At 37.6% G+C, this 25769-nt stretch overlaps 1 protein-coding gene across 5 annotated transcripts in view; it reads left to right on the forward strand.

Annotated features, from left to right (window-relative positions):
• ARID4A (AT-rich interaction domain 4A) overlaps positions 1–25769 on the forward strand; it is a 75372-nt gene that overhangs the window by 2306 nt on the left and 47297 nt on the right. For all 5 annotated transcript variants that reach the window (XM_008957013.5, XM_034937623.3, XM_003831659.6 and 2 more), the window contains exons 3-8: positions 914–1024; positions 4273–4338; positions 5347–5437; positions 17895–17974; positions 18064–18158; positions 22812–22944. In XM_008957013.5, the coding sequence (XP_008955261.1) occupies positions 914–1024; positions 4273–4338; positions 5347–5437; positions 17895–17974; positions 18064–18158; positions 22812–22944 (576 nt within the window). The remainder of the gene's footprint in view (positions 1–913; positions 1025–4272; positions 4339–5346; positions 5438–17894; positions 17975–18063; positions 18159–22811; positions 22945–25769) is intronic.

Raw genomic sequence — 25769 nt, forward strand, 5'->3', positions numbered from 1 at the left:
CTTTAATATTACTTGGTTAAACTTATTAGAAAACAAAAAATCATTTTCTACTTAAAAACGTATCTCCAAAGTGTACACTGTTAACTTTGCACTTAACAATGTTAAGTTGAACTTGTATGGATACACTTTAACTTCCGAAAAAAAAAAAAAAAGGTAAAATGACAGATTGAGATAGCAATCATCCTGTTACTGTAAAAATTAAAATAAGTGGTAGAGTGACATTTCTTACATCTTTCTATGTATCATTCTGGTCGTGTCCATTTGCTGAAAGTAGATGTTTCTTAGTAACGCTTATTTTTTTATACTAAGAAGATTAGTGTGGTAAACTAGGTATGCCTACAAGTCTGGAGCCATCAGTTCATATCTGCATTCATCAGCTGAATTCAGACTTAAAACCTTTCAAGTGCAGCTTTTAGCAGATGAATTTTCCAAATGATACTTTCCTTATGAAAAGATGTTACCTTTATGTGGCTATGTCAATAAACAATTATGTATTGTTAGTGTTAATATTAGCAATATTTCTTTTAATTTGAAAAATTTCAGGAAGCTATAAATGAATAACTTAGTTTTATGATATGTGTAATATGAAATATTTTTTCTGCTTTTTTCTTATCTTTCTGCTTATATAATAGTAGAATTTTTGAAAAATTTTGTATCTGGAGAAAAAACATTATATTTACTCACTGATAATTTTGAATTACAACTTTAAAACATTTTATCATATCAGGACATCAGTCTATAAAATGAAAGGTTGCTAATCAAGTATTTAGGGTATTTTTCAATTTTTCAATGATATTAATAAGCAAGTCATTTTAATATTCTTAATGCTTCAAACACAACCTTTTAATGAGACTTGAGGTTGGAATAGGGAGGCATAGTAATGACATTCACAGTTTTATGTTCCTTTCACCAGGCGGCAGATGAGCCTGCCTACCTGACAGTGGGAACCGATGTCAGTGCCAAGTACCGAGGTGCCTTCTGTGAGGCAAAGATTAAGACTGTGAAAAGGCTGGTGAAAGTTAAGGTAATATTTGTTTTTATGCAATAGGTTTATTAACTCTAGATTGAAGAAATTTGGGGAGAGAGAGACTGCAAATCAGCATTTTATTGAGTCATTATATGAAAACCCTTTATATACCAAACTTAAAGGAAAAGCACATCAAAAATCAAAAAATAAAAAACTCAAAAGGAGAAATTATTCAAAAATGCTACCATCAAAATACCATGCTCATGATATTTCCTGTCATTTGGCTCTTAACTATTTGTGGTAGCATACTTGGACTGTAATCTATTTTCTCCCCTCATTTAATGTTCAGGTAGAGACAATTTTAGTGTTTAGGATAATACAAATACAACAGGAATTATGTTTTCAAGACAGTGTAAAAAAGCATTTAAAAAGTTTATTTTGTGACTGGGCGTAGTGTCTCATGCCTGTAATCCCAGCACTTTGGGAGGCCGAAGTGGGCAGATCACTTGAGGCCAGGAGTTCAAGAGAAGCCTGGCCAACATGGTGAAACCCTGTTTCTACTAAAATTACAAAAATTAGACCGGGCGCGGTGACTCACGCCTGTAATCCCAGCACTTTGGGAGGCTGAGGTGGGTGGATCACCTGAGGTCAGGAGTTCGAGACCAGCCTGACCAACATGGTGAAATCCTGTCTCTACTAAAAATACAAAAATTAGCTGAGTGTGGTGGCAGGCACCTGTAATCCCAGCTGCTCAGGAGGCTGAGGCAGGAGAATTGCTTGAACCCGGGAGGCGGAGGTTGCAGTGAGCCAAGATCATGCCATTGCACTCCAGCCTGGGTAACAGAGCGAGACTCCATCTCCAAAAAATAAAAAAATTAACCTGGCATGGTGGTGCACACCTGTAGTCCCAGCTACTCGGGAGGCTGAGGCAGGAGAATCGCTTGAACCCAGGAGGTGGAGATTGCAGTGAGCCAAAATCACACCACTGCACTCCAGCCTGGGTGACAGAGGGAGACTAAAAATATATATGTATATTTTTGGCTGTGTGAAGTGGCTCACACCTGCAGTCCCAGCACTTGGGAAGCCTGAGTGGGGGGATTGCTTGAGCAAGGAATTCAAGACCAGCCTGGGCAACATAGTGAGACCTTGTCTGTCCAGAAAAAAAGATAAAAAATATTAGCCAGGTGTGGTGGCAGGCACCTGTGGTCCCAGCTACTCTGGAGGCAGAGGTGGGAGAATTGCTTGAGCCTAGGAGGTCAAGGCTGCAGTGAGCTGTGATTGTGCCACTGCACTCCAGGCCGGATGACAGGGCAAGACACTGTCTCAAAAAAAAAATTTTTTTTTAAGATGCTTTTACTCTAAAATAACTTTTTTTTTTGGTGGTTCCTGCCAGTTATTTTCTTATATGAATATATTTTTAATAGTCTTTGTTACTTTATACTTAGATACCTCCTATGCTTATTATAAACATTTTTAACATTATAGAGGTATATCATATAGTTCATGAAGTCCTCCTTAAAAAATTTTATTTAAGTTGATGAATAATAATTTTACGTATTCATGGGCTACATAGTCATGTTTTGATACATATAATGTATGGTGATTAAATCAAGATAATTTGCATATCTGTCATCTCAAACATTTTTCATTTCTTTGTGTTGGGAATATTCAGTATCCTCCTCTTAGCCATTTGAAACAATGTAATATAGCGTTGTTAACTGCAGTCATCCTGCTGCGGTATAGAACACTGTGAAAGTCCTCCTTGATACGACTCCAAAGAGATTTGATGTGGTCTTCTAGATTTTTTTTACTGTGCCAGTCATAAAATTATTGTCATTGGTATTGGATCATGCTGTATTGCAGTTTGCTTTATTCACTTATATATCTGATGTTTTCCTACCAGAATTAAGCACCATAAAAGGAGGAAACGTCTGACTTGTTCTATGCCCAACACATAGAGTAGTGCCTGATACATAGTGGACACTCAAAATTTGTTGAATGAATCAGTGAACTAGAGCAGTGATTCCTAAAGGGTCGCTCCAGACCAGCAGCATCAGCCTTACTTGGGAACTTGTTCCAAATGCAAATTTTCCCCACCCCAGATCTACTTCATCAGAAACTCTGGGGGGTAAGATCCAGTAATTGTGTTTTAATAAGCCCTTTAAATATTTCTGATGCATGTTAAAAGTTTAAGAATCAGGCTGGGCACGGTGGGTCATTAATCCCAGCACTTTGGGAAGCCAGAGTGGGCAGATAACTTGAGGCTAGAAGTTTGAGACCCACCTGGCCAAAATGTTGAAACCCTGTCTCTAGTAAAAATACAAAAAATTAGCCAGACATGGTGGTGCACACCTGTAATCCCAGCTACTTGGGAGGCTGAGGCACGAGAATTGCTTGAGCTGGGGAAGCGAAGGTTGAGACCCTGCCTAAGAAAAAAAAAAAGTTTGAGAAACATCGACTAGAGGAGTGTGATTTGTAGGTTAAATAGATGTATCTATGATTATTATAAAATTTATGTTTCAGTTTTCTTGATGAACCTTCAAGTATTAGGATGTCAATTGACATTCATTTCTTTTTGTTTCATACAGTGTTTTTATCATGTCAGCTATATAGGATTTGATTACTCTATATTTATTTGGGATTCTTTAACAATTCAAATTTGGTATTGTGGCTCTTATTTACTTAAAATTAATACAATGATTGTTTTAGGAGGTCTTACCATACATTACCTAGATTTTGAATTTATTTGGACCATCTATTATTTGGACCATAGTAACAAGCCATCTGTTATGGATGGTTACTTTATGTCTTTAGATGTGTAGTAGAAGGGAGCACTTGTTTGTATCAGTACATATTATGATTATTGCTTAGCTTCACTTTATAAAGGATCAGAGTTCTGATTTTAATTTGTTTACCTTTCATATAGGCAATACAGTTTGATACTGTTGTTTTTCTTTGTGTACTTGGTGGCAATCAGAACCTTTTGTGACTTGATAAAAAGCAATAAAGGCAGTTTTTTTTTACAGTAATCATTAAAGATTATTATATAGTTCATTTAGTAAACAGTTATTAAGTGCTGATAATATGCATTGACACTTGCTAACTGTTGGGGATATAGCAATGAAGGGAAGACTCAGCCCTCAAGGAGCTCACAGTTAATAAGAGAATGTAATAAGTATTACATTAGCAGGGGTCACCACATGGTGCTAAGAAAGCATAAATTAAAGACATTATTGTTATAGTGTTACTATAAATGTATTTGTTTTAAAAGTAATATGCAAATTATTGTGCAAAATGTTTTTCAGGTACTCCTGAAACAGGATAATACCACACAATTGGTACAAGATGACCAAGTAAAGGGTCCTTTAAGAGTATGTATGTTGTACGGTTTAAAATCTGAAATAATCATAGATTTATACCATATTTACTGAATTTACATTTCTACATAGACTTAACATTTTATGAGAACGTTAATCAGAAAACAATACATATGAAGGGTTTAAATATAGTATAAATTGTGATATTGCAATGGCTGTATTCTGTTTTAGAATACTAAACATCTTCTAGAAGGGTAATTTAATATATATAAACCTGTTAAGTTTTTCACCTACCTTTCTGTTTTGAATTCTTGAACTGGATACCTGGCTTTGTTTTTCACATTGTTGCTGTATCTGAGGTGATGTTTAGCCTTCTAAGTTGAGTATCATAACCATCAATCTTTGGTGGTTCTAATTTACCAAGTAAACTATGTTCACTTCCTAATTCAATTTAATGAATACCTAGATTATGTTTTCCATGCATTTCTGGCCATTTGTTTATGTAATAAATCTGTTATATCAGAGTACCACTTTGGTTAATATCTGATATACAAAGGTCTGGAAACTGAAAGAAGGTCAACTGGTCCATCCCTATCTCTCCAGGTGAACCTTTATCTAAAAGGTACCTTAAATACAAATGCTGAATCCAATATTCACTATTTCTGTGAAAGAAAATGGATGCTATTTTGGTTGTCTTATAATTTTACAGTTCTTCGATTTAATTTTCTTGAAGGCAATGTGATATAGTGGAAAAGCTCTAAAGTAAGATTTAAGAGACTGGGCTGTCATGCTGGACTCTGCATATTATTTTCTCTTTCTGAAGGCAATTTTCAGTGTGTAAAGTAGGGGTAATAATAGCTACCTAACTTTTGTCAAAGTGTTTTGTAGCTCAAATTGCATAATAAATAGATAAGTACTATGAATGATAAAGATCTCAGACAGTGTAAGATAGAATTATCATAAGTATGGTGTTTATTTTTCTTAGCTAGATTATATAGTTGGTGGGAGTAATTTGGTTTATTTGTTTAAATTTGGTAAGGAAATTGGGATTTCACATTTTAGGTTGGAGCTATTGTTGAAACAAGGACATCTGATGGATCTTTTCAGGAAGCTATTATCAGCAAGTTGACAGATGCTAGTTGGTATACCGTGGGTAAGTAATTAAGTAATTTAACACAGATTTGATTTGGAGGTTGCATGTATTTGTGTTTTGTGGATACACTGAATCATTGTGTTGGTGGAGAAATATATATTATTTCCTGTCAGTTTACTGGATATAGCTGACTAAAATTCTAAGAATGCCCTGTAGGTAACAAAAATAATTATCTCTTACAGTAAGTTGGCCACTTTTGTCTATTTCATCCAAAAATGTACTTCTATTTTAGGTTACTTTGATGTTTCTCTTCAAGAAAGTTAGATCACATGATTGTGATCACTTTTTCTATAATTACAATTAAAATTGCATAGTTGCGATCGTTACTGTATTGCTACATATTTTATACAAGGGTAATGTAGATGTTGCCAGACAATTTACAGATTTAAAAAATCCTGACCATGGTAGATTCAAGAATAGGTGATTGTTAACTTAGTTTTTGATTTTTGATACAGTGTGGGTGCTCATATTAACAGCTTTCAAGGTCGGGCACGGTGGCTCATGCCTGTAATCCTAGCATTTTGGAAAGCTGAGGCGGGTGGATCACTTGAGGTCAGAAGTTCGAGACCAGCCTGGCCAACATGGTGAAACCCCGTCTCTACTGAAAATACACAAATTAGCCTGGTATTAGTGGTGCATGCCTGTAATCCCAGCTACTCCGGAGGCTGAGGCAGGAGAATCGCTTGAACCTGGGAGGCGGAGGTTGCAGTGAGCCCAGATCATGCCACTGCACTCCAGCCTGGGCGACAGAGTGAGATTTGGTCTCAAAAAAAAAAAAAGAAAACAGCTTTTAAGAAAAATATAGATGCTCCTAATATGAATGCATGAATGCATTCTTAACATTCCATGCATAAGCTTATACTGGCTTTAGATAACTTTATTGTATTAATAGTGATAAGCAACAAGTGTCATAATACTTGTAAGTTAAAACCTTAAAGTAGTACTTAAATAGTTGCTGTCATTATGTTGATGAGAATAGCATTAAGTAACATTTCCAAATCTGTCAGTACTTTCAAACTGCACAATCCTGTGGATAACATCCAATCTATAGCATTGTTGGTTTTTATACTTATTTCTTGGTTTAAGTGGTATAATTATTTTGTGGTTTTCTTGTAGAAATAAAAGAATGACCATTTAGGTTTACTTTTAGTTTACTTGATTTGTTGCTTTGGGTGAAAATCATTCACATCCAGTTGATGCTCAGTGTTGTGAAGAACTATGCTTTGGTTAAAAATTTCTCTGTCTTACCCTGTACCTTCTATTAGTAGTACCAATTTGCTGTGTGTAAGTACTTTTTTCAAACCTCTTTGATTCTTCTTGGACTTACTAGAATTTAGTGTTGGTTCACAGTGGTGCTATTATTCTGAACTACATATTTTTAGGAAGCTTAGTTGTGGCTACTGATAGTTGTTAAATTTTAAAAACTAAGTGGCCGGATGCAGTGGCTCTCACCTGTGATCCCAGCACTTTAGGGGGGCGAGGTGGGCGGATCACCTGAGGTCAAGAGTTCGAGACCAGTCTGGCCAACATGGCGAAACCTTGTCTCTACTAAAAATACAAAAATTAGCTGGGTGTGGTGGTGGGCGTCTGTAATCCCAGCTACTCAGTAGGCTGAGGCAGGAGAATCGCTTGAATCTGGGAGGCGGAGGTTGCAGTAAGCCTAGATTGTGCCATTGCACTCCAGCCTGGGCAACAAGAGCAAAACTGCGTCTCAAAACAAATAAAAACTAAGCTTAAGGTTAACTCTTAGAGATTAAGTAAATACACCTTTGCTTTATCAAACTAAGACCTGATAAAAATTACAGGTGTGTGTAGAATCACCGGAAAATATATGATGCATATTCAGATATTTATATTGCACCTTATATTTTAACTCACTATAAAGGTTGTACTCACGTTACTTATGAAGCTTTACTGATAAAATGCGCATGCTCTATAGAAGGATTACTTTTCAGGTTTTCTCATTTTGGGTTTCTTTATCCCAGAGTAGTTATTCAATTATGAATAGCAACCTTTGTCCTCTACATGAGTAGCATTTTAGTGTTTCTAAAAACTAGTCACTGCTAAGCATTCTCTATGGTGATTTTCTGTGTTGGATAATTACAGAAGAAATTGTATAATTCTTGTTCTCAAAGAGCTTTAGAATCTTAATTGCATATAATTGAGGTATCAAGCATTAGTGTACATAAGAATCACTTGGTGCTTGCTTAGAAAAATGAGGATTTGAGGACCCCAAGCCTCTCCAATTAGTAGGCCTGGGGATGGCAGTACAAGAATGTTTTAATAAGCATGTCAGTGATTCTGATGCAGGTAGTTCACACTTATAAAAACAGGGAAAAACAGATTTATTTGGGAGAAAAATTCAAAATATTAAAGATTTTTGCACTTATGTGCATGAAGGAAATTCATAAAAAGATTTTGAAAGGCACTGTTCCATTCAGAAAACTCAAGATAGCACTGCTATAAAGAACGTTTAGATATTGAAGGAAGTGGATCACATAAAGAATGATCAGAGTATAATGACCTGAGTTACCAGTTGGTTTTAAAAAAACAGTACAATGAAATGTAAAACCTCTTGGGTCATGAACATCCTGTATTTTTCTTTCAGTGAGTACCTACTACCTACCTATTGGGTATAATTGCTCTTTTCTGGAATTTTTTTTGATTTCTAGTTCCTAGCAAAGTATTACATGGGTATAGTCAGAAAATTATTCAGAGTGTTTATGACATCTGTTACCTTTTTTGGTTTCATGAGATACCAGAAATTATGTCAGATTATTAAAAATAAAACAAGAGGATACCACATTGCTGGTTTGGATCAAATAGGAGTTATGATCATTAGTGATCTAAAGTTATCATTAGAGTCAGTGATATTAACTTCTTCTTACATAATGCAGGTATCAATTTCCCTTCTGTTAAACTTGATTAACCAATTTTGAAAGAGATTATGGATATAGTATGACTCAGTTTTTAAAAAATCTGGTAATATCTTACCCTCTAATGGTTTATTTCTTGTTTGCTTGTTCGTTTGTTTTAGAGACAGGATCTTGCTCTGTTGCCCAGGCTTTTGTTCAGTAGCACTATTGTAGCTTCCTGCAGCCCTGAATTACTGGGCTCAAGCAGTCTTACTGCCTTAGCCTCCCAAAGTGTTGGGATTACAGGCATGAGCCACTGCTCTCAGCTTCCCCTTTAATGTTGAATAGTAAACAGCACCAACTCAAGGGGATTTTTTTGTTTCTGTTTTTGAGCAATAGAAATATTTCCTCTTCCTACCATTCCTACCATAGTTTACTCATTGATAGTTCTTATCCTTGCCATTAAAGATAAGGAATCTGTAATATGTGGAAGTGTGTTATCTGTTCAGTCATTCAAAAGGTGTTAAAATTGGGATTAGAATTCATATCTCTATCCAGCCCAAATCTCTAGTTATGTTTTTTAAAAAAGGAATTAATATGTCCAGTTAAATGTTACCACTAACTCCTGGTAAATACAACTGTCAGTAAGACATTTTGAAGGTACTCTCTGTTTTGCCTTTTTGTAATATAAAAACATATACTTGAAAAGTAAGGAAAAGTTAAAGGATAGAAATTTCAGTAATTCTAGTAATTAACTTTGAAAATGTACACACACAGATCATTTATCAAGTTTAGCACTAAAATCTATCATCTGTATTAATGTTTTTGTAACAAGAAGTGCTTAAGATTCAGATTATTTTGTACCTTGTAGTTACTGTTTTGAACATCGGTTATATCAGATTTTGTGTAAGTTCTAGTTAATATTGAGTAGAGGAGGTTTAGATTCAACTGGTGAATTAATTAAATTTTGTAGAATGTCCTGCAGGTTTATAAGGTTTTTAATGTAGTCAGACTCGCTTATGACAAATGTTATAATCAAAATCAACCACAAAATGTTTTCAAACCCAGGTGGCTCTTCTACTGACTAGAAGATAATTCATTAAGAAATAAAGTAGTAAACAAAAAAAATGTGTTTAATCCTATGATAGGCTTTAACTCATTTTTTAAATGGCCTTCCCTAAGACTTAGTATTCCCATGATATTTCCTTAATGTAATTATGTATTTGAGTGTTAATTTCTTAAATTTTCAGATTCCTGGAGGGTTTTTTTTGGTTTTTTTTTGTTTGTTTTTTTGTTTTTTTGTTTTTACCTTAGCTGCTGAGGGACTTCTGTAGTTATCACAGTTGATTCTATGAATAACAGAACTATTGAAGCTAAAGCAATCTTGATCAAGAAGAACAAAACTGGAGACATACCACCTGATTTCAAAATATACTACAAAGCTATAGTAATCAAAATATCATGATACTGGCATAAAAATAGACACATAGACCAGTGGAACAGAATAGATACCCCAGAAATAAATCCACCTATTTATGGTCATTTGATCTTTGACTAGGGTGCCAGGAGCACATACTGGGGAAAGGACAGTCTCTTCGTAAATGGTGTTGGGAAAACTGGATATCTACATGCAGAAGAATGGAAGTAGACCCTCATCTCACTCAATATACAAAAACTAACTGGATCAAAGTGGATCAAAGACTTAAGACCTGAAATTGTCAAACCACTAGAAGAAAACATAGGGGAAGAGGCTTGATGACACTGGCCTGGGCATTGATTTTTTTTTTTTTTTTAAATGACCCCAAAAGCACAGGCAGAAAAGCAAAACTAGACACCTGGGATTACATCAAACTAAATATCTTCCACACAGCAAAAGAAACAATCCAGAGAGTGAAGAGACAACCTTCATAATTGGAAAAAATATTTGCAAACTCTGTATTTAATAAGGGGTTCATATCCAGAATTTATAAGGAACTTAAACAACTCGATAGCAAGAAAACAACCCAATTTTTTAAATGGGCAAAAGGCTGGGCACGGTGGCTCACGCCTGTAATCCCAGCACTTTGGGAGGCCGAGACAGGTGGTTCACTTGAGGTCAGAAGTTCGAGACCAGCCTGGCCAACATGGTGAAACCCCATCTCTACTAAAAATACAAAAATTAGCTGAGCGTGGTGGTACATGCCTGTAATCCCAGCTACTTGGGAGGCTGAGGCAGGAGAAATGCTTGAACCCTGGAGGCGGAGGCTGCAGTGAGCCAAGATCATGCCACTGCACTCCAGCCTGGGCGACAGAGCAAGACTCCAATCTAAAAAAAAAAAATGAAAATAATAGGCAAAGGACCTGAATAGAAATTTCTCAAAAGCAGACGTACAAATGGCCCACAGGTATGTGAAGAACTGTTCAACATCAGTAATCATCAGGGAAATGCAAATTCAAACTACAAAGAGATTTTACCTCACACCTGCTAGAATGGCTATTATCAAGAAGATAAAAGGTTACAAGCACTGGCAAGGATATGGAGAAAAGGGAATCCTTGCCCGCCATTGGTGGGAAAGTAAATTAGTATAGCCATCATGGAAAATAGCATAGAAGTTCCTCGAAAAATTAAAAATAGAACTACCATATGATCCAGCAATCCCACTCCTGGGTATATAACCAAAGAATGAAACTAGTATGTCAGAGATGTATCTGTATTCCCATGTTTATTGCAGCAGTATTCACAATAGCCAAGATATGGGATAAATTTAAGTCTCTATGAGCAGATGAATGTATAAAGAAAATGTGATATATATATACATAATGGAATACTATTCAACTTTTAAAAAGAAGGAAATCCTGACATTTCTAACAACATGGTTGAATCCAGGGGACATTAATGCCAAGTGAAATAAGCCAGGCACAGGAAGACAAATACCATATGATCTCCCTTAAAAAGTCAAACTCTTATTAGAGAGTAGAGTGTTGGTTATCAGGGGTGGGGGCAGCTTGGTTGGGGGGGCGGGGGGTGAGGGATTGGGTAAATGTCAGTTAAATGATACAAAATTTCAGTTAGAAGGAATAAGTTCAAGAGCTCCATTGTACAACATGATGGTTTTAGCCAATAACAATGTATTGCATACTTGAAAATTGCTAAGAGAGTAGATTTTGAGTGTTCTCACCACACACAAAAAAATAAGCCTGTGAAGTGATCCACATGTTAATTAGCTTGCTTAGCCATTCCACAATGTATACATATTTCAAAACATGTTGTATAAGATAAATACATACTATTAATGTTAATTTTTTTTTTTTTTTTTGAGATGGAGTCTCGCTTTGTTGCCCAGGCTGGAGAGCAGTGGCGCGATCTTGGCTCACTGTAAGCTCCACCTCCCAGGTTCAAATGATTCTCCTGCCTCAGTTTCCCAAGTAGCTGGGATTACAGGCATATACCATCACCCTGGCTAATTTTTATATTTTTAGTAGAGACGGGGTTTCGCCATGTTAGCCAGGCCAGTCTCGAACTCCTGAGCTCAAGTGATCCACCTGCCTCTGCCTTCCAAAGTGCTGGGATTACAGGCATGAGCCTCCGTGCCTGGTAAAATAAATAATTTTTTTTTTAAAAAACTACTGGCCTTACCTAGGGCATCCGTATGTTTTAAATTTTAAAATGTTTGCTTCATTATGTGAAGAATTCTATAATTTTGTTAATCATAACTGCTGTACATGAATATAACAATAATGATACTTAATTTTCCAAAGTCAGAATTCATGACTTCTTTCTCAGACTTCATTTTATACTTCTGTTTCATGCCTATTATGTCTTTTGATATCCCCTTAACTAAATTGTAGCTCATCAGTTAACTTTCTGATTCTGTTTCTTTACCTATAAAAGGAGGATAATGGTTCCTACTTCGTAGAGGCTGTTGTGAGGATTAGGACATGGTAGAAGCTTAATAAGTGATAGCCAATTATATTTATAGACAGATAAAATTAATTTACTCTTATTATTTTACTATCTTTCAGTATCAGTGCTGTGATAACAGGGAAATGGGTCTTTGTATTTAGTAGTTGATCAGATCCTTTTATTTGAATTCTAGCTGATTAGGGTTAGGATTTGTGTGTTTGTTTGCATTGGCATTACTTTGTCTATTGTGTTTAGTATGGTTGGTGTTACTGTGAAAGTCTCAGCTTTGTCATTTTCCTCTTAATAGATTTTAATATTTTAATCCCTATTAGGATTCTCTAGAGAGAACCAATAAGATATAGATAGATGACAGATAGACAGATTGATACAAGAGGGGATTTCTGAGAGCAGTGGTCCCCAACCTTTTTAGCACCAGGGACCGGTTTCGTGAGAGACAATTTTTCCATGGATGGAAGTGCTGGGGGATGGTTTTGGGATGAAACTCTTCCACTTTAGATCATCAGGCATTAGCATCTCGTAAGGAATGCACAACCTATTGGTAGATCTCTCGCTTGTGCAGTTCACAAGCGTTTGCGCTCCTATGAGAATCTAATGCCGCTGCTGATCTGATAGGAGGTGGAGCTCAGGTGGTAATGCTTGCTTGCCCACCGCTAACCTGCTGTCCGGTCCGGTTACCAACAGGCCATGGACTGGTACAGGTTTGTGACCTGGGGGTTGCAGACCCCAGTATTAGAGAAATTTGCTCATCATACTGTGAGGACTGAGAATGACCATGACAGGTTCTCTGTAAGCTGGAGACCTGAGATGCCAATAGCTAGGCTCCATCCAAGTCAGAAAGCCTTAGAACCAGGGAAGCTGAGGATATAATTCTCAGTCCCGGGCCAAAGCCTTGAGAAGATCTGAGGGACTGCTGGTATAAGGTGCAGAGTCCCATAGCCAAAGAGCCTGGAGTTCTGATGTCCAAGGGCAGAAGGAGAAGAGTGTCCCAGCTCCAGGAGAGAGAGGAAATCCCTTTCTCTCATTTTTTGTCGTCTGGGCCTCCGGCCAATTGGATGGTACTTGCCCACAGTGAGAGTGAATCTTCCCCACCTGGTTCACTGGCATATGTGCCAGTTTCCTCTGGCACACCCAGAAGTAATTGTTTTACCACTTCTCTAGGTATTCCTTAATTCAGTCAAGTTCACATCTAAAATTAACTGTCAAAATACCTAACATAGTAACAGAGATACCACTTTTGGTTATATGTATGTTCTGCTAGACTCAATGAACAATCTATTCAAAAGCCATTTTTGGAAAATATAAGACATTTCATAGAATTATTAAATCCTTGTAGTCTGACTTTTTTTCCTCTTAGCATGCTGTAGAAGACTGAACTAAAAAGAAGCTAGACTTGCTATATACAACATTAGTTATTTCACTCTTACACAAATTATACTCTTCAGTGCCTACAAATGTTATGTTCTTTTAGATGAGAGCTCTAAGATGGAAGTTAAGAGAGGAACTTTCTTTTAGATGGAGGTTCTTCATGGTTTTGATCATCAGGGATGTCATGATTGATAAGTTCATAATGTTGTTGGTTTTATAAAAAACATAGAAATATAGAAACAGGGTCTCACTTTGTTGCCCAGGCTGGACTGCAGTGGCAATTATAGCTCCCTGCATCCCTGAACTCTTGGGATCATGTGATCCTCCTACCTCAGCCATTCGAGTAGTTAGGACTACAAGCACCTGCCACCATACCCAGCTAATTTTTAATTTTCTTTTGTAAAGACGGGGTCTCGCTGTGTTAGCCAGGCTGGTCTCCAACTCCTGGACTCAAGGGATTCTCCTGCCTTGGCTTCCCAAAGCACCAGGATTACAGGTGTGAGCCATCACACCCCTGCCCCCCATTGTTGGGTTTTCTATTTCTCTTTCAGAAAATCTTGCAAAATTACAAATTTATAAAGTACTCAACATACATTTGTATAATTTTGTGAATTAAAAAAATCTTAGTCTGGGTTCAGTGGCTCACACCTGTAATCCCAGCACTTTGGAAGGCCAAGGTGGGTGGAACACTTGAGGCCAGGAGTTTGAGACCAACTTGGTCAACATGGTGAAACCCTGTCTCTACTAAAAATACAGAAGTTAGCCAGGCCTGGTGACGTGCACCTGTAATCCCAGCTACTTGGGAGGCTGAGGCACGAGAATCACTTGAATCTGGGAGGCGGAGGTTGCAGTGAGCCAAGATCATGCCACTACACTCCAGCCTGGGTGACAGAATGAGACTCTGTCTCTAAATAAATAAATAAATCTTAAATTATTTCTTTTTGTTCACTTAAGGTTGGGAGGGTTCCTATATAAAACTGTAAAATAGTTGTTTGTATCATAATCCCCTTTTGAGCAATCCCTTTTTTAAAAAAAAAATTTCTATCCATGATAAGGTATATTTAAGTGAAATGAATTTTTCCTTCCAAAAATCTGATTTTATTTCAAAGTGATTATTGAAATTTTTGAATTGTTGAAATTCAAAAATTGCTGAAATATTTTCTTTAAAATGTTGAAGTTGTTGAAATTTTTCATCAGAACATTTTGGTTTAGGGCTGCCATTGATTAATGATAAAACATTATAGAAAATGTTTTGTTATATAAATTTTGGAGTGTTGGTCTTACATTCACATTTCCCTTTTTCATACCTCCATTGATCTGTGTGTGTGTCTAGCATCGTCATCTTTGGTATTGTAGGCATTAAGAAAAGTTGAAAACCTTTCAGGTTTTATTCTTTTTGAAATCTTATACTTACAGATACTAATACTAACAAGAATTATATTGTTTGGTTTGTGATAATTTAATGATTTAAAAACTTTAAGAGAACAGTGGTTAATTTTTTAGACTTGACACTATATGAATCATAATTTTTATATCAAATATTTAGCACCCTATTACTCTAGTGCAGATCAGTGATGTAATCATTGGAGGATGTTGTGTTTTAACCTGTCATTGTGCCTGCAGCTAGTCATTAATTTCTGGATCATTGACTGTGTATAGCACAGCTGCTTTTTTAGAATCATGGTTCTTTGAGTATGTGCTTCAGGAGTTTTTAATTTTTTCCACATTGTCTCCTGCATGTAAAAGAATCTAAGCTAGGTATCTATAGTCTAAGAGGGAGAACTGATTGAAGTAGATAAATATTTAACATGTTGAAAGCTTTTATATAATTTTCTTTCAAAAAACTTATTCATTAAAGGTAAGCGTAGGATTTGAAGGCAAAATGTTTGCTAATAAAACAACCTTTTCAGAAAATAATTCAGGATTATAATTTCATAGGTAACCAATTAAAAAATTCTAAGATATCAAATGAATGTAATGTAGAATTTCTTTTTGTTAACACTGACTTATTCTGTTAGAATGGAAAAAAGTATCTAGAATTGTGAAAATTAGTACTAAATCTTGATAATTGTTTTTGGGTACATATGATATGTATGCTTTCTTGTTAAGTGAATATGGATGTTAAGTATCTGAAGTAAAGATTATATCTTATTTTATTCATAACCTGGGGCAATGAGGTACCTTCTGAGAGCATTTTCTTTTTAATAAACTATAAATGTTGGATGCTAAAATCAGAATACAGTCTCAAAAGTTAAACCTATACAATTATCAAAATAATATATTGTTAGTGATTAGGAGAATATTAGGGATAAATTGTAAAATTCCTTACCCCATTTCCTTGAAATGTTTAAATATAGTCAAGTAGTACGATTTTGTTTGTTTGTTTTAGACGAGGTTTTGCTCTTGTTGTCCAGGCTGGAGTGCAATGGCGCAATCTCTGCTCACTGCAACCTCTGCCTGCCGGGTTCAAGCGATTCTCCTGCCTCAGCCTCCCGAGTAGCTGAGATTACAGGCGCATGCCACCATGCCTGGCTAATTTTGTATTTTTAGTGGAGACAGGGTTTCTCCATGTTGGTCAGGCAGGTCTCGAACTCCCGACCTCAGGTGGTCCGCCCGCCTCGGCCTCCCAAAGTGCTGAGATTACAGGCGGGAGTCACCGCGCCCGGCCAAGTAGTATGATTTTTTAAAATATGTACTAAAGGCCAGGCGCGGTGGCTCACGCCTGTAATCCCAGCACTTTGGGAGGCTGAGGCGGGTGAATCACAAGGTCGGGAGATGGAGACCATCCTGGCTAACATGGTGAAACCCCATCTCTACTAAAAATACAAAAATATTAGCCCGGCGTGGTGGCGTGTGCCTGTAGTCCCAGCTACTGGGGAGGCTGAGACGGGAGAATGGCGTGAACCCGGGAGGCGGAGCTTGCAGTGAGCTGAGATCGCGCCACTGCACTCCAGCCTGGGGGACAGAGTGAGACTCTGTCTCAAAAAAAAAAAAAAAAAGTAGTAAAAGCAAAAAATTTGAGAAAGCATCTATGTAATTATGATTTTTTTTTAAGTTTCTTTCTTTCTTTCTTCTTTTTTATTTTTATTTTTTGGGACCGAGTCTTGCTCTGTCGTAGAGGCTGGAGTGCAGTGGTGCAATCTCGGCTCACTGCAAGCTCCGCCTCCTGGGTTCACGCCATTCTCCCGCCTCAGCCTCCCGAGTAGCTGGGACTCCAGGCGCCCGCCACCACGTCTGGCTAATTTTTTTTGTATTTTTAGTAGAGACGGGGTTTCACCATGTTAGCCAGGATGGTCTCGATTTCCTGACCTGACCTCGTGATCCGCCCGCCTCGCCTCCCAAAGTGCTGGGATTACAGACGTGAGCCACCGCGCCTGGCCTAAAGTTTCTTTTTAAAAAAACCTTTATATTTGTCTTTTTTTTTTTTTTTTTTTTTTTTTGAGACAGAATCTTGGTTTTGCTGTCACCCAGTGGCACAATCATGGCTCACTAACCATGGTTGAGCCTTGGTTTTTCGCGGCTCAAGCAATCGTTCCACCATGGCCTCTCCAGTAGCTGAGACCACAGGCATGAGCCACCACGCCTGCCCTACAAACTTTTATCTTTCTGTTTCCTTATTTCAACCTTTATTTCTAAACTTCTCAGCTGGGTACAGTGGCTGATGCCTGTAATCCGAGCACTTTCGGAGGCTTAGGCGGGAGGATAATTTGAGGCCAGGAGTTTGAGACCAACATGGGTAAAATAGCAAAATCCTGTCTTTATTTAAAAAAAAAAAATTTTTTTTTAAACAGACTACTTACATCCTTTTCTAACAAAAGAAAGAACTTGTATCTTATGACTTTAGAATTTGGCAGCCGGTACATGTGTAGTAGGTTATCATGCAAATAAATAGAAGCAGTAGAATAATTCAATAGCAATACCAGGAGTCAGTTTCTGGAAGTTAGGGGTACTCTATTTAAACTTTTGTGGAAAAATCCATAATAGTTTTTTTTTAATCAGGTTTTTGTTCATTCTTCTAGGATTGCAGTTATTTAATATTTATGCTTTGACTAGGTTGCTAATGAGTTAAGAAGGTGGTTCTGTAGTGATAGAAATCAAAAAAGCAGATGGAAATACTTCAGCAGTCGTGGGCAGCCATTTAACCTGTGTTTTTGGTATCTGTAGAATGAAAAATATGGCATAGTATGCTCATTGTAAAGGTTTTGAAAAATGACTAAAATAATGGTTCTTACAAATATTAAGCTCTAATTAATAGCAATAATAGCATTCTGTGCTTTTAAGTTTTTATTTCATTAGTGTGCATAAATTCTCTGTTATCTTTTGCTTATTATAGTGTTTGATGATGGTGATGAGCGAACATTGAGACGTACCTCACTTTGTCTGAAAGGAGAGAGACATTTTGCAGAGAGTGAGGTAGGGTGACACGGATGGACGATTTGGATTGAACTACAGGTACTGATCTAGAGGTCAAACGTGATTTAATTAATCTATTTCTTATACAGACACTTGACCAGCTTCCATTAACAAATCCAGAGCATTTTGGAACTCCAGTAATTGCAAAGAAGACGAACAGAGGAAGGAGATCTTCTCTTCCTGTGTGAGTTTTTTCATATATGGTATCATTTTAATTACAATTATTATAACCTTAAACAAGGGATTTTGTTAGGATGGCTAAATTCATTTGGGTAAGCTTTCCATAGCATATTGTATCCTTATGTTAGACATTTTACCCTGAGTGGACCTTGTTCTTAATTATTCCCAATATTTGCCCAGGAATGATAACAACTCTTACTTCTAATAGATTATTTTTGTTTTAAGTTACTTTGCCAAAGTTTTTTTTGTTTTGTTTTGTTTTTGATTTTGTTTTTTGAGACGGATTCTCGCTCTGTTGCCCAGGCTGGAGTGCAGTGGTGCAATCTCGGCTCACTGCAACCTCCGCCTCCTGGGTTCAAGCAATTCTCCTGCCTCAGCCTCCTGAGAAGCTGGGACTACAGGCATGTGCCACCACGCCCAGCTAATTTTTTTTTTTTTTTTTTTTTTTGTATTTTTAGTAGAGATGGGGTTTCACCATATTGGCCAGGCTGGTCTCGAACTCCTGACCTCGTGATCCACCTGCTTCAGTCTCCCAAAGTGCTAGGATTACAGGCGTGAGCCACCACACCCAGCCTGAGCCACTGCGCCAGGCCCAAAGTTTTTAATTGATATGATGATTTTTCTATTTTAAGTGAGTATATGTTTTTTATCTTTTACTTCAAAAACATTTCAAACTTAAAGATTGCAAGAATAATACACGAATATCTATGTATGAATGTCTATATACTCTTTTTTTTTTTTTTTTTGGTGAGATGGGGTTTGTCTGTGCCACCAAGGCTGGAGTGCAGTGGCATGATCTTGGCTCACTGCAACTTTTGCCTCCCAGGTTCGGTGATTCTCCTGCCTCAGCCTCCTGAGTAGTTGGGATTACAGACACACCATCACACCTGGCTAGTTTTTGTATTCTTAATAGAGATGAGGTTTCGCTTTGTTGGCCAAAAGGGTTTCGAACTCCTGACCTCAAGTGATTTGCCCGCCTTGGCCTCTCAAAGTGCTGACTGGGATTATAGATATGAGCCACTGCACCTGGCCTAATGTCTATATACTCTTTATCTAGATTTACCAGTTCTTAACATTTTTCACACATTTGCTTTACAATTCCCTCTCTATATATATACTAATTTTTTTCTTTTTTTTTTTTTGAGACGGAGTATCACTCTGTCGCCAGGCTGGAGTGCAGTGGCGCAATCTCAGCTTATTGCAGCCTCTGCCTCCCAGGTTCAAACGATTCTCCTGCCTCAGCCTCCCGAGTAGTCGGAACTACAGGCGCGTGCCACCACGCCCAGCTAATTTTTCTATTTTTAGTAGAGACAGGGTTTCACCATGTTGGCCAGGATGATCTCGATCTCTTGACCTCATGATCCACCTGCCTCAGCCTCCCAAAGTGTTGGGATTACAGGCGTGAGCCACCACACCCGGCCTATACTAATTATTTTTATATTTTGTAATAGTTTTATTTTTCTGAACTATTTGAGAGGAAGTGGCAAGCATCATGATCCTTTATCATTAAATATTTAGGAACAAGGAGATGTTCTTACATAACCAAAGTATGAATATCAAATTTAGAAAATTTAACGCTGATAGACTACTATCATAATATATGGTTAATATTTCAAACTTTGTCAGTTGTTCCAATAATAGCCTTTATAGCGTCCCCCAGTTCCCCTGATTACAGGATCCAATTCAAGATCATGCATTGCATATAGTTTGTATGGTTCTTGAGTCTCCTTTAATCTGAAAAAATTCTGTAGCCTTTTTTCTTCCATGACATTGACTTTTTTTTTTTTTTTTTTTTTCCCTGAGACAGAGTCTCGCTCTGTCACCCAGGCTGGAGTGCAGTGGCTGGATCTCGGCTCACTGCAAGCTCCACCTCCTGGGTTCTCGCCATTCTCCTGCCTCAGCCTCCCGAGTGGCTGGGACTACAGTCGCCCACCACGACACCCCGCTAATTTTTTGTATTTTTAGTAGAGACGGGATTTCACTGTGTTAGCCAGGATGGTCTTGATCTCCTGACCTCGTGATCCGCCCGCCTCGGCCTCCCAAAGTGTTGGGATTACAGGCGTGAGCCACCACGCCCAGCCGACGACATTGACGTTTTTGAAGAATACAAGACAATAGTCTTGTAACCTGTTCCCTAATATGTTGGATTGTTTTCTCATTGTTAGATTCAGGTTATATATTATACTCCATAAGTGATGTTGTGTCCTGAAGGAAAGCACAGCAAGAAGTATTATCAGTTTGTCCCATATCTGGTGATACTAACTTTGATTAAGGTGGTGCCTGCCAAATTTCTAAACTTCAGAATTACTATAGTTACCGTTTTTCCCCTTTGTAAAAGCTGTGTGGAGATACTTTGAGACTATTTAAATATTCTAGTCTCTGTCAAACTTTGATTCACAAGTTTTATCATGTACTAATAATTCTTGCCTGAATCAGTTAGTACTATTATGATAACAAAATGCTGATTTTTCTAATTTTTCATTCTTGCTACATTTTTTGGTTATCGCTTAGCTATAATGAAATTCTTTTCCTAACGCTATGGATTCTAATTTTACTTAATGGGTTACAATTCAGGTTGTTCCAGATTTAGCCAAGGGAGCCTGGGAGCCTTTCCAGGATGGCTTCTGTGTTCTTTTGATATGGCCTCACCATTTCTTGAGCACTTTTTCACCTTCTGGCATGACAAGGTATCCTAGGCTCATGTTAATTTTTTCCTGCGCCAACCCTGGAATTGGCCATTTCTACAAGGGTCCCTCATTTATTTTAGTGGGAATTAATATTTAGAAACCAAGATCCTGGTATTAGATATGTACTCACTGCTGCTGGGGAGTATATAATGAGTATTTTTAAAGGCAAAGTCAAATAACACCTAAGCTGCAAACCAGAAAATAATAAAAGACCTCCGAGGACCCTAAATGGAAATCCCAACTCAGCCATATACTAGATATATCACTTTGGGAAAATTACTTAACCTCTTTAAAGTTAACTACATTTATGTACATTAAATCTTCACAAAAACCTGCAAGATATTATTATTCTCAATTTACAGCTGAGGAAAATGGGAACAGTAATGTCTTACTGGTTTTTGTATTAGATAATGTATACAATTTTCTTTTTTGTTGTTGTTTTTTTTTGGTTTTTTTGTTTGTTTGTTTGTTTGAGATGGAGTCTCACTCTGTCACCCAGAGTGGTGCGATCTTGGCTCACTGCAACCTCTGCCTCCCAGGTTCAAGTGATTCTCGTGCCTCAGCCTCTCGAGTAGCCAGGACTACAGGTGTGTGATACCACACCTGGCTAATTTTTGTATTTTAGTAGAGATGGGGTTTTGTCATACTTGCCAGGCTGGTCTCCAACTCCTGACCTCAAGGGATCCACCCGCCTCGGCCTCCCAAAGTGCTCGGATTACAGGCGTGAACCACTGCACCCAGCCGATAATGTATATAAATTTATCAGTGTGTAATAAGTACTCAGGACATATGTATTTAATAATTCAATACCCAGTATTTTATTTCTAAGCTAACTCCATAGACTTCTACTGAAAACTCCTTCATGCTTATTTTATAATTTTAACAAGTTGAGTTATCTGGTTTCTCAGAGTGCAGCAGATTGGAAGATGTGTCAAAAGGAAATACAGGAAAGATCAGTAGATGCAGTCAATAAAGAAAACTGTGGAGTCTCACAGCTGAGAAGTCTATGACAAGAAAAAAAGGACTAAAACCATAAAAATATAATGAACCAAGTGGTTTTGAGCCATTTAATAAGAGTTAATAGCTCTGCATACTTTAATAAACTCCAACATTATCAATATATTGCAGGATGTCTTAAAAATGTAGGCTTGGCTGGGCATGGTGCCTCACATCTGTAATCCCAGCACTTTGGTAGGCTGAGGCGGGCAGATCACTTAAGGTCAGGAGTTCAAGACCAGCCTGGCCAACATGGTGAAAACCTGTCTCTACTAAAAATACAAAAATTAGCTAGGTGTGGTGGCATGCGCCTGTAATCCCAGCTACTCAGGAGGCTGAGGCAGGAGAATCTCTTGAACCCCAGGAGGCAGAGGTTGCAGTTAGCTGAGATAGCACCACTGAACTCCAGCCTGGGTGACAAAGCGAGACTCCATTTCCAAAAAAAAAAAAAAAATATATATATATATATATATATATATATATATATATATATATGCTTAAAATTTGTTGAAACTTAAGGGTAAACTTTAGTTACCCAGATAAGTTACCTTAAGTAAACCTTATGGGTGTTTTAATGAGATATTTTCATAGCCAGTTAGAAAATTAAAGTTATATGTTATATTATCTGGCATAAAAATAGAAGGGCAATCTTAAAAAAAAAAGTATTTGGCACAATAAGTATTTAATGGTGGTGTAATTAGGTTTTTCTGTCGCAGCTGGTGGTGGCATGAGAGCCTAAGTCTAAGCACTCATTGATCTGGCGAAGTGGACTCAGAGTTACCATAGACAACTCAGGACTACATACCTCTGTGAGGCTAAGGAAGGACCCATGTCTTCAGTTACAATAAGAATGAAGAGGCTACTACTTTAGGGTGTAGTCCATTAGAAATTGAATTGACTATGTTAAATTCACAATACTCTGTATCAAATAATTGTTTGTGTTAGGATAATGATCAAGTTATTCCAACTTTTAGTACTGAAGATGAAAAGGAAGAAGAAAGCAGTGAAGAGGAAGATGAAGACAAGCGCCGTCTCAATGATGAATTACTAGGAAAAGTTGTAAGTGTGGTGTCTGCAACGGAGAGGACTGAATGGTATCCTGCTTTGGTAAGTAAAGTTTCTTTGCAGAGTTAATCAGCCATCTAAATATTTGTTTAAAATGGATTTTTTTAAAAGCATTTAAAATATTTTGAAAGTATTAAACAAATTTGGACTTTATTGGAGATTTTTTAATTGAATAATCATAGTCATGTCCATAATACTTCACTGTCTTCTTTGGTTATTCTTTCTTTAATTCTCTATAGGCTTTTATTGAGCTCTTTTATATTTCTTCCCTCATAATATGTCCAATGGCTTTTTACTCTATTCCCATTACCTTAGGTTCCCTTTTTTTTTTTTTTTTTTTTTTTTTTTTTTTTTTTTGAGATGGAGTCTCGCTCTGTCACCCAGGTTGGAGTGCAGTGGCGCGATCTCGGCTCACTGCAAGCTCTGCCTTCCGGGTTCACGCCATTCTCCTGCCTCAGCCTCCGGAGTAGCTGGGACAACAGGCGCCTGCCACCACACCTGGCTAATTTTTTGTATTTTTAGTAGAGACGGGGTTTCACCATGTTAGCCAGGATGGTCTCGATCTCCTGACCTCATGGTCCGCCCACCTCGGCCTCCAAAATTCTGAGATTATAGGCGTGAGCCACCGCGCCCGGCCTTAACTTGATTCTTGAATTCTTTCTTTACTGTTAATTCAGATTAATTTTCCAGTACTAACTTTTATAGAGAAATAGTTTTTTCTTGCTGTTGTGACAGGGTCTCACTCTGTTTCCCAGGCTGGAGTGCAGTGACGTGAGCACAGCTCACTGCAGCTTCAGCCTTTTGGGCTCAGGCGTTCCTCCTGTTTCAGCCTCCCAAGCAGCTACAAGTACAGGGGTGTGCCTCCACACCTGGCTATTTTTTTATTTTTTATTTTTTGTAGACATGTAGCCTCATGATGTTTCCAGGCCAGTCTCAAACTCCTGGGCTCAAGCAGTCTTCTCACTTTGGCCTCCCAAGGGGCCGGGATTACAGGTATGAGCTGGTATGCCTGGCTGAGAAGTCTTTTTAAAATATCATTTAGTCATGATAGTCTCATTCTCAGAAATAGACAACCTTCAGCGAGTCTGCCTAATTGATCAGTTTTGCATTTTTTAAATAGATATTTGAGGCCATCCCTGGCTCTCAATTTATTTCCTATTTTTAGTGTAAACTCTACTCAAGTTCTTTAACTGCCCTGTATTTAAGATACATCACTCCTCTAAGCATTTATCCCTGCCTTAAATTAATTAGTATTTACTGAGGATCTGCAGTGAGTTCAGCTTTGTTCTAAGCTCCTTAGAAGATAAACAAATACGAGGCTTTAATGTATTGCCCTCAAGAAGCTTACTGTAGACATGTAAGAGATTACATAGTTATTAAAGATTGTATAGTAAATTTAAAAAAAAATTTGGTACTGAATGGAGTAAGAAAGGAGGGGTTCGCCTAAAATTTAAGGAAGATTTTAGAAATGACAAGTTTTGGATGGGTTGGTAGAGAAAGCTAATTTTTGCTTACACAGAGAAGGAATAAGAAGAAGAGATACACAAGAGAATTATTTCAGAGAGGAATAAAAAATAATTGGAAATTAATGCCTTTTTTCTTCTCTTCCTACTCCTTTACTTCCTCCTCCACTTCTTCATCCCCTCTTAAATATCTCTTAAAGTTCAGCTCAAGTCCTATATTCTTTGCAAGGTTTCTCTTAAATACTCTTGTTTTGTTTTGTTTTGTTTTTGAGAGAGGATCTTTGTTGCCCAGACTGGAGTGCAGTGGTGTGATCACAGCTCACTGCAGCCTTAACCTCCCTGGGCTTAGGTGATCCTCCCACCTCAGCCTCCTGAGTAGCTTGGGACCACAGGTGTACATCACCACACCTGGCTAATTTTTGTATTTTTGTGTGGTGATGTGGTTTTGCCATGTTCTCCAGGCTGGTCTCAAACTCCTGGGCTCAGACAATGGCCTTGGCCTTCCGAGGTGCTGGAATCACAGGTGTGAGCCACTGCGCCTGGCCCTAAATATTCTTAACATAAGTATGCCCCTTTGAATTTTGGTATCACTTATCTCTAATAATAATTGTGGCACAAAATGTATCCCAAATTAGACTATAATCCTGTAAAGAGCTGAAAGTATATTTTTAGGTTTCTATGTGCATGTAAATATATTACTCAGTTCCTAGATAATAGATTTAATTTGTATGGGGAAATTCTGAAAGTCCCTTGAACCTTTCAGTTGTATAGAAAAATAAGTAATTTGGATTCAGAATATTCAGATTGTAGGTTTGCCAAGAGTTTTTTTTTTTTAATAACAAATTCTTTTATTTACTCAGATTTACCATTTACCAGGGGATATTGAAAATAAAAAATAAGACACTATTCTTACATTTGATGATTTTATGTATAATGTACAGAATAATTCAAGTAACAGTAATATAAAATAGTATGTGTTCAATATTAGGACTCCCTGGCCTGAGAGATTACATTTATTTGAGGAAAATACAGAAAGCCTTCACAAAGCAGGTGCTTTTGAGGTGAGCTTTGAAGGATTTGAAGATAGTAGGCAAAGCTTCACTAGAGGAAACAAAAAAATAGGTTAAAAAAATAGCATGCCGGTAATCCCAGCACTTTGGGAGGCCGAGGTGGGCAGATCACGAGGTCAGGCGATCGAGACCATCCTGGCTAACATGGTGAAACCCTGTCGCTACTAAAAACACAAAAAATGAGCCGGGCGTGGTGGTAGGCACCTGTAGTCCCAGCTACTCGGGAGGCTGAGGCAGGAGAATGGCGTGAACCCGGAAGGCGGAGCTTGCGGTGAGCTGAGATCGCGCCACTGCACTCCAGCCTGGGCAACAAAGCAAGACTCTGTCTCAGAAA

This window comes from Pan paniscus, chromosome 15 (assembly GCF_029289425.2).
Source record: "Pan paniscus chromosome 15, NHGRI_mPanPan1-v2.0_pri, whole genome shotgun sequence".
NCBI classification, from domain to species: domain Eukaryota; kingdom Metazoa; phylum Chordata; class Mammalia; order Primates; family Hominidae; genus Pan; species Pan paniscus.